General features: G+C 34.0%; 1 protein-coding gene across 1 annotated transcript in view; it reads right to left on the bottom strand.

Moving 5' to 3' along the window:
• LOC106873868 (SUMO-activating enzyme subunit 2) overlaps positions 1-10,704 on the bottom strand; it is a 41,725-nt gene that overhangs the window by 18,999 nt on the left and 12,022 nt on the right. Inside the window, exons 2-5 of the mRNA XM_014921386.2 lie at positions 6,858-6,941; positions 5,112-5,182; positions 3,409-3,473; positions 1,221-1,321 (exon numbers count right to left, since the gene is read on the bottom strand). Of these exons, the coding sequence (XP_014776872.1) occupies positions 1,221-1,321; positions 3,409-3,473; positions 5,112-5,182; positions 6,858-6,941 (321 nt within the window). The remainder of the gene's footprint in view (positions 1-1,220; positions 1,322-3,408; positions 3,474-5,111; positions 5,183-6,857; positions 6,942-10,704) is intronic.

A 10,704-nucleotide genomic window follows, 5' to 3' on the forward strand; every position in this document is an offset into this window, starting at 1 on the left:
AATATATCCATTACATTATGAAAAAGTTTCAAACATTATATTGCTGACAGAATTACAGTTTTAGATAAAATTTTACAATATTGGTCACAAGCTTAGCTTTATATAGCCTCCTCATTATCATTATTATTATTATTGTTGTTGTTAAGGCAGTGAGCTGGCAGAATCGTTAGCATGCCAGGCAAAATGCTTAGCAGTATTTCGTCTGCCGCTACGTTCTGAGTTCAAATTCCACCAAGGTCAACTTTGTCTTTCATCCTTTCGGGCTCAATAAATTAAGCACAAGTTGCATACTGGGGTCGATCTAACAGACTGACCCCCTCCCACAAAATTTCAGGCCTTATGCCTATAGTAGAAAGGATTGTTGTTGTGTTGTTAAATTGTTTTACGTCAACATTTCCATGATTTTATAGGTAAGACGTTTTTTTTTCCAAAAGGAGCAATTAATTTTACTATTGGGCAGTTTTTCAAGTGTTAACTATTCAACCATGAAGGAATTATGCAAACCTGATTTTATGTATGTCAAACAACCCAGAACAGGCAGAGTCATGTGACATGCTAAATAACACACAGCACAATGCCTGTGGCAGTGAAGTTTGAAGTCCACACAGTCAACTATATAAACTATGCATGCACAACAAAAGATTATTTACCACAAAAGAAATCCTAAATTTTAAAACTGAGTAGCATACCTTATTAACATATAGGCACATGGCTGTAGGGTTAGGAAGCTTGCTTCCCAACTACATGGTTTCAGGTTCAGTCCCACGGCATGGCACCTTGGTCAAGTGTCTTCTACTATAGCCTTGGGCCAACCGAAGCTTTGTAATTGAATTTGGTAGGTGTTTGTGCCTCCTAACAGAGAGGGAACAGGTATGGCAGTATGGTTAAGAAGCTTACTTTGCAACTACTTGGTTCTGGGTTCAGTCCCAATGCTTGGTACTCCTACTATGGCCCCAGCTCAACCAGTCTTTGTAAGTAAATTTGGTAAATGAAAACTGTATGGAAGCCAGCCATATATGTGTGTATCCCTCATCCACCTACACATGCTTGACAAACGGTGTTAGTTTGTTTACTTCCTCGTAACTTAGCAGCTTGGTAAAAGACTGAGAGAATAAGTATAAGTGCTGAGGTCGATTTGTTCAACTAAAACCCTTCAAGGTGGTGCTCAAGCATGGCCACAGCCCCATGACAAACAAATAAAATGGAAGAATAAAAGATACCTTTTTAATAACAGTGACTTGTCCCAAGTATCCTGCAGTACCACTTTCTATGAGAGGAATGTTAGCTGCCAGGCACAGACGATTGACATGGTTACGAGCAGCTGAAAGATAATTTAAAACAATAATTATAACTATAATCAACAATAATAGGTTCAGACATGGCTGTGTGGTAAGAAGCTTGCTTCCCAACCACATGGTTCCGGGTTCAGTCCCAATGCGTCCCACCTTGGGCAAGTGCTTTTAACTATAACTTTGAGATGACCAAAGCCTTCTGAGTGGATTTGGTAGACTGAAACTGAAAGAAGCCCATCATGTGTGTGTATGCCTGTGCTTCTGCTTGTCTCCTACATCACCACCTGACAACTGGTGTTGGTGTGTTTATATCCCTGTAACGTAGCAGTTTGGCAAAAGACACTGATACAGTAAGTACTAAGCTTAAAAAATAATTCCTGGGGTCAATTTGTCCAATTAAAATCCTTCAAGACTCCAGCACAGCCACAGTCAAATAACTGAAACACATAAATTAAATATGATTGTGGGGCAGTTTTTTTTTTTACTTTTTTATTTTTTTATTCTTAGCAATTACTTTGTTTGGTGGCAAACTGGCAATCATTAGAGCATTGAATTAAATGACCCGTGGTATCTTTTCTGATACTTGGTATTCTGCTGAGGCTAACTTTGACTTTTGTCCTTTTGAAGTCAAGAAAAAAGTGTCAAACCAAGTTGGTGGCTGGAATGACAAAACTGCATGAGCACCTCTGCCTGCCTGATCTGCAAGAAATAACAGCCAAATTTCTTCGCTCACAATAAATGTCTTTTAAAAAACATAAGAAACGCAGGACTCACTGTATCTAGAAATGCCTTATCTAATATTTTAGATAACGCACACATTATGATAATAATAAATAATGAAATTATTGCGTATAGTGCTCAGGTGCACTACAACTCATCAAAGGTGCATGTACAGTACAAAGAATTATGAACAAAAGTCAGGAAAGTGAGCAGTGTAAGAGTCATGATATACATGTGTGTATCCATATGGAGGGAGAGGGGGATATCAGGTGTAGTGTTGGTGAATGTCAGGCAGCATGGAGGTTTTAAAGGATGTAATGTCTCAGCAACTAACAACTGATGCGGGTAGTTTGTTCCATGCTTCAGCAACTCTGAACATGAAAAATGTCTCTGAAAGTCATGGGAACTGTGTTGTTTTCTGACTTTGTATGCATGCCCACGTGTGTTAGTCACATGGAGCTCAAAAAGGTGCTCAAGGTGGTTGTTGGCATGATGGTTAATAATTTTGTGGGTGTTTACCAAGTCAGTTGCCAGAGGTTGGAGGTTCAATGTATCTATGCTCAAGGATAGTCAGGTATCAGATGTTTTGCCACAGTATTTTTGGTGCTGCTTATTTGGCACCAGATGTTTTGATGTTTCTCTCTTGTCCTTTCCTCACCACCTCTCTCACTCTCTCTCTGTGTGACTATATTTCTCTTTAAGTGTACAAAGAAGGGAAAGTGTTTATGTCATTTGCGTTCAATTTATACATTGTCTCTCTCTCTCTCTCTCTCTGTATGAATATTTCTGCATGTGTGTGTGTGTTTGTGCTTGCCTCCAGTGCCAAAATGTACTGTTGCTAAAACAGGCTGAATGTTCAGTCAACTGTACCAACTCATTATTTGCGCTCAAACAGCTGTGTCAAATCATCCCATTTCATTGTAAGACTATTCAGTCAATTGGCAGACAAGGCATTGGGTAGAATGCATTGCAGTATCCACTCCAGATCTTTGAGTTCAAACCCCCACCAAGATCAATTTTGCCTTTCAACTTTTCAGGTTTGATAAAGTACCAGTCCAGTATTAAGGTCAACTATCTCTCTCAAAGACATTGGCCGTGTTCAAACCACTAGGTTTAAAATGCTCAAAACACAGCAAATATCACAGTGTCCCTAAAACTCCATCAGGAGCACTGTCATAGCATCTGGTGTGGACACCTATCCCATACATTCCCATTACAATTCAATTTGTATAATTAAAACCAAAGTTAATTTTTGTTAATTTGCTTTCCTTTTTATGCAACATGAAATGCATGATATTACTTTTAAGAGATTGAGAATCGTATTAATATAAGCATAAAAATCTTTGTTATAAACATTGCTCTACAATATGCAAACTAACTGAAAAATCCCACTCACCTCTATTGTCAAGAGCATTCATAACAAGGGTGAACTTTTTAAAAAATTCAACATCATAATCAGTACTGCAAAAGAACAACAATTTAGAAGATAATTAGTCATTTTATGCATTACTGACTAAATCCATCCAATCTTAAAAAAAAAAAGAAAAAAAAAAAAAAAAAAAAAAAAAAAAAAAAAAAAAAAAAAAAAAAAAAAAAAAAAAGAAAAAAAAAGAGAATACTGCAGAAATCAAATACACACACATCTATTTGTTAATTGTTCATATGAATGAACTACCCAAATGATTATAGATCAATAAAATAATTGGATATATTTTATTTCAAACTAATTTCGATACTGAAATTAATTTTGCTAAAACGTAATTGTGGAGCCACTTTTTTTTTTTTTTACAACTAGCTTACTAAGCAGTTTTATAACTGACTTTTCAATTTTTTTAAAATTCAATTTTTCAAATAAGGTATAAAAAAAAAAAAAAAGTGACTAAAACCTTAACCTTACTTGTAGCGACATAGGCATGTATGTTACAGAAGAGTTGTGGCTAGAAGAATCTTGACAGAATTCTCTATTATAAAATATTTTCCCATTGATTTACACAACGTGAATATAAAAGCATTACATTTGGCAGAATTATCTGAATGCTAAAGTGTTAAGTAAACTATAGTATAGTTAAGTAACTATAGGATCTGTAGTTTGCTTACAGCATTTTAGGAACATAATGAAAGAGATGCCTGAAATTGTGACTTTCAATGAATGGCAGAAAAAACAAGTATTTGAAATTCTAATCAAAGTGAACAAAAAATAATTCAATTAAATTAAGATCCCTTTTATTCTTTTATACGTTTCAGCCCTGAGGCTATGCCCATGCTGGGGCACCACCAATATAAATCAAACAAATAAACGGGTCAATCCATCAGCATTTAAAATGGCCATAACCAGCTCAAAATATTCTACCTCTTTTATGTTTAAACCAGCCAGATCTGGCCTTCGCACCTACTCTACAATGTCAGTCTAAAAATAAACAGTCGCATCATTAAAATCTCACAGCTACGAGATACTACATGATTAATTCAAAACAATATGAATAAATAAACATTATATTTGACAAAATAATCTGAATGCTAAAGGATTAAAGAAGTTATCACTTAAATCAGTTATATGTATATGTCTATTTTTCACTAATCACTGTCTGAAACCGGCATTTGTAATTCAAACTTAGAAATTAACTTAACACCACTAATTGTTTTAAAACTAACTTTCTAATGAAAAACTGTAAGAAGGTTAGCTGTCAACCCTGGAAATATTAAATTAGATTGCCAAACTATTTCTTATTTTAACTACAGTCAACTTAGTATGACATATGACTCTGTTTTAAACTACATTTTCTTCATGACACTATATTTTCGAACTGCCTTTGTTTAAATTATTTCCATGGAGGGTTTAACTTAAGATTACTTATAAAAACAAAGTTTAAATCATAGGAACCATCAATGGTCCCAGGTGGGCTAAAAAACTTATAATATAAGATCCTATGTAATAATGAAAGGAATAATTCATACACACACACACACAAAAACATGTTATGTAAGCATAACACTAAAAATACATGTAATTTTCATTATATAATTTTATAACACTATTGATTCTTTTTATTTTAAAATAGTAAATATATATATATATATATAACAAAAAAAAAATATTACCTGGTTATACTGTCATGGTAAGCCACAATTTTAGCATCTGGATTAAAACGAATTACACTGTCTTTTGCCACCTGATTGAAGTGAATTTTAATAAAATTATTTTTAAGTTACATTTTCAAATCCAACATCACACCTATTCTATATTGAAAGGATTTTATTTTTAATAGGATTAAAAATTTTTTTCACATTATCAAACATAACGGGTTTAATGAGTTAGTAGTACCTGATCCCTCAAACTGCTAGAGATAACAGACAAATCTTATACTAATCACATCCTGCCTTCTTAAAAAAGGAAGGACATACTGGATAACATAGTCACTTGAAAAGATAGGATGGCCAAGGTGAGAATGCATTTGATAATAGTTGTTTTGAGAGTGGTTAATACAGTAAAATGTGAGTTGAGGATGATTTGGTTACTATTTCTAACAGGATACCCAACCAGACACTAATTCATACTGGTAGCATTGGCTGAAAATGTGTAAAAAAAAAAAAAAAAAGAAAGAAAAGAAAAAAAGCTGATCCCATTAAAAATAAAATCCTTTGACTAAACAAGTGTAAGTTTTGATTTTAAATAATAAATTATGCAATCCTGGAAATATATTTCTAAAAACAAAAAACAAACAAACAATAAACAAAATGGTCATGACTGGAATACCTTTGAATAACAGGTGTGTTGAATGAAGCTGACTAAACAATGACGACAACGAGAATAAAACACAAAAATATAACTGAATACATGTTTGGGTAACCTTCTTTGGTCATGAATGACCATGAGATTGCACCTAGAAAGTTACCCTCTGAAGCACAAGTCCAAGCAAGGTTGTTTATGGAAGACCGGTAGTCACCCATGCATACCAGCCTCCCCTCTCCACACCACTAATGTTATCCAAGGGAAAGGCAAAGGCTGATACAGCTTGGCACCAGTGATGTCACAGCTCATTTCTACAGCTGAGTGAACTGGAGCAACGTGAAATAAAGTGTCTCACTCAAGAACACAACATGCAGCCTGATCCGGGAATTGAACTTAAAACCTCACGATCATAAGCTCGATGCTCTAACCATGGAGCCATGCGCCTTCACATATGTGTTTAAACATAAAATTTTAAGTGTTATCGTTATTTTATGCCTGTCTTTTTCCATGTTTGCAAATATGGGGTGGATGGAAATCTTCACCATCATCATCATAAATGCATCTATTTTTCTAGACTTGTATGGGTTGAACAGGCAGTTTGTTCAGTCATTAAAGAAATGAAGGTAATCTTTCGGAGAAAGCATATCAAAACTGAAAGTATTAGTTTGGCAATTTCTACAAATTTTTTTTTGGCATCAGGTGAATTGCTTATGTTTATGTGTATGTATGTATGTATATTTGTATATGTATGTATGAATGCATACACAAATATATATACATGCACATAAACACATACAAACAAACACACATACATACACAAAAAATACATAAATGTAAGTGATTAGGCTGAAAAATAAATAGAAAAAAATAAAAAAATTTTTTAAAGGAAATTATCAAACAGTTTCAGTTTTGATATACAATCTACGAAAAATTGCCAAAATGAACTATTAATATTTCAACTCCTCAACATCTGGCATAAATTTTCAGTTAACATCTGGTTTTTACTGCTTTCCAATAGCTTTATTTACTAGTTAATTTACACAAAACTACTGAAACATTTTGCCACATATAACCAGAAAGCAGTTTCAAAAAAATATTCATTTCAATACACTTACTTGAGCCTTTGATTTCCCAACGTGTTCTTTGTGAAAAAGAAACTGGCGATTGAGGTTGCTGATGTCAATAGTATCAAGATCAATCTGCAATGTAAATTAAATGTATCCATTTTAATGAAGCCAACATTTTGAGTCAAACGTCATTTCATTAACCCTTTTAACATCAATTCTTCTGAAACTGCCCTTTCTTGTTCTAAACTTATTTTTAAATGATCTTTAAAATTTCACTTTAATTTATGTTCCAAACACGAGATTAATAATGACAAAATCATTATATTAAATTCTTCATTATTTTCAAAATTAATCCAAACAAAAGCAGTGTATTTCAACAGAAATATGGTCACAAAAGGGTTAAAGAAATATTTTAAGAATTGCATCTGCTTTGTATAATTAACAAATTCTTAATCAATGAAAATTGAATATAAAATATTAAAATTCACTGATGGGAAAATACAAATTATAGAGATGCTTTATATTCAAAGAAAGAAGTTCCATATGCAAATATATAAAATAGCCAGCATAAAATAGAAAATCAATAATGATAATAATAATTTCAAATTTTGGTACAAGGACAGCAATTTCAGGAGAGGGGGGTAAGTTGATTACATCGACCCCAGTATTTCATTGGTGCTTATTTTATCAACCCTGAAAGGATGAAAGACAAATTCAACCTTGGCATAATAATATTAATCCTTTCTACTATAGGTACATGACCTGAAATTTTAGGGGAGGGAGCTAGTCAATTACATCAGCATTAGTATTTGACTGGTATTCATTTTATCAACTCTGAAAGGATGAAAGGCAAAGTCGACCACAGGAGAATTTGAACTCAGACTGTGAAGACAGACAAAATGCCACTCAGGATCAACAACGTACACAAAAAGGATCTGAAAGATATAATCAAACCTTGAGGTACATTCGAGTTTATAGAGTGTCAAAAAGAGAAGATCAGCATATGCTGCACTAGGGTGGTCTACAAAGAAACTTCCAATGAATGAGATGAGAGAAAGGGGTGGAATTTATAAGCAAGTAGCCAGGCAAGACACAGTCAAAAGCCTTACAAATATCAAAGACAGAAATATTGCTTTCATCAAAGTTCTTGCAATAACAAATGATTTGCAAATACTTGGCTTACAGAAGTAACTTTGATTTTGTCAAATTTAAAATGGAATGGGAATGTCTGATAATAACAGAACTGGTGCAATGAAAAACCAACCACATAACAAGCCCAGCACTGGCCACTAGACATAACTAGAGATCCAAAATCTACAATCATATGTTTAATACTACAGCATGATAAATTGCAAACAGAATGAGCATTTTCATGGAAGACAATAAAGAACTAGAAAAAAACTGTAAGTGTAAAAAACAAAGATCCAGTAAATGTAGAAGCTTACAATTAGTTAAGCTCTCATTGGGTTGCAGGATAAATTTGTTCATCCCAATCCTTTCCAATGTCATTTCAATTAACATATAAAATATTTCTAACAATATTTTAAACTTTTGTTTATCATTTTTGAAATTTGCATAAATTTTTACCTCTTTTCAGACATATACCTATGGAGTGTCAAATAGAAAGAAAAACAAAATTTATCCGACAACTCAAATGGATAATACCTAAGTTGAGTCACAATAATTTCAAACCAACAAATAGCTGGTTGTCTTGGAAATCTAGGTACATTAAATTGGTGATGCTTGTAAAAGTGCTGAACAACAGAAATTGTTTAGGCAATGAAAAAAGAGTTTTGCTATATTATCCCTCAAATGTTTTTCTTTGCTCCAAACAGGCTACTCTATTGTTGAACTATGTTGCAGTTGTTAAAGAACATCCATTACTTAACAACAACAATGGTGAAACTGTTAAGAAAGAATGGAACATCTAACAGTGTCATGTAATACAAACATGCCTAGAATTGATAAACAGAAGCTGTTTAGGTTTGAACAGGGCTACTTTTCAATCCAATACTATGTTAATGGCTTACCAGATACTTGGTTCTGTCAACAGACACAAAAATTATATATTTAAAGATCTCATAATACTGGGAAACAATATCTTTGAAGCTACAGAAGAAAACCTACAGTAAGTAATGTTTATTAAGAAAGACTATTTCAAAACTGCTTGGCTCCCTAAGGTTTTTCAGTATGCCATTCGAGTGACTTTAGAATTACAAAACGTACCTGCTTCCAAGTAAAGTGATGACCAAACATGTTTTTTATGGAAAATTGGATAGGAAGGGACACCACTTATAGTATGGTGACACCCATGTGATGTCAAGGCAAGGAGATAGTAACACACACACACAGATGTATATATGACTGGTTTCTTTCACTTTCTGACTTATAAATCCACTCACAAGGTTTTGGTCAGCCCAGAGGTACAGCAGAAGACACTTGTCCAAGGTGCCATGCAGTGGGACTGAATCTAAAAGTATGTGGTTTTGGTGATCTAATTTTTTAAAATGCTCTAGCAAAACAGAGGCACTTAAAAAGATCTTGTGCAAGTTACTGACCAGGTTGTTTAGAAATTTATTGCTGCATTACAACATCTATATTTATTTTGTTCCATCACAACCAGCCAGGTGAACACGATCAGTTATACTTACTATATCATTCTTACATCATTAGCTGGCAAAGAATTAAACTAGGGATGGGGAAACTTTTTAGTGCGACAGGCAAATTTTCCAATGAAAAAGGTCCACAGGTGGACCACAAGTTCTAACACTTATATCTGTGTAACTCTTGTATATATCTATGTATAATTCGATATACATTAATAAAGACAAGTTTAACACATGCTTTCAACAAGCCCTTCAACTCAGACATCCCAAATTAAAGGTCTTACAACCAAAAGCCCTACCATACATTTCCACATACAACCCTCTTAATAACGAAGCCTTCGACACCATCCTTCAAAACATTCCCCTGCTAAAAAAGAACCACAGAATGAACTTAATCCTCCAAACACACACCATTATAAAAGGCAAGAGACGGCCTAAAAAGTCTCCTAACACAAGCTCGAATACGCTCAACAACAACAACACTAAAGCCGTCAGTAAAAAAATGCGGTAGACCCAACTGCAGGATATGTGTCAATTTAATTGAGGGATCAGAGTTCTCCCTAAAACAGGGACAAAATTAAACAGTGCAAAGTAACTTCACATGTACTTCGGAGAACCTGATATGCGCACTAACCTGCTCTGGGTGTCAAGAGCAGTACATAGATCAAAAAAAAAAAAAAAAAAAAAAAGTCTGCATCAATGGATGACTCTGCACAAATCCCAGATCAAAATTCCGAAAAACAGAAAAATAGCATTCAGCCAACACATCGATATTTGTGCCAATAACAAAAATCCAAGTTTCAGAATTTTTCCCCTCTATCAATTCAGAGACGATACAACCTACAGCCAAAGAATTAGTAAAGAGTCTCTCTCACAAAATACAGACCCCTTCTGAACGCATCTACAACAAATGACATATCCACCACAACCTTAGAATAACACACACACGCAAATATTAAAAATGATAAACTCCAAAGAGATACTCAAGGAATTATAAAAAAACATAAAAAATAATCCCAATCACTGCTCACTCCACTAGTTACTATCACACTATCCCGCATTCTATTATCACTCTTTCTCTTCTTCCTTTCCACCACCTCCTCCCTTACTTTATTACTACTACTGCTGTTTAGAATAACACATTATAAACAATACATTCAAAAGGGATTTCCCAAGAATTCAAATCACTACAGGTCATTTTCAGGACACTTAACCAATTAACACTCTGCTACTATCATAGCACTCCCGCTTCTTCTTAGCCAAGAATTCACAATGACCTCGAACCCACA

Source organism: Octopus bimaculoides, chromosome 1, assembly GCF_001194135.2.
Source record: "Octopus bimaculoides isolate UCB-OBI-ISO-001 chromosome 1, ASM119413v2, whole genome shotgun sequence".
NCBI classification, from domain to species: domain Eukaryota; kingdom Metazoa; phylum Mollusca; class Cephalopoda; order Octopoda; family Octopodidae; genus Octopus; species Octopus bimaculoides.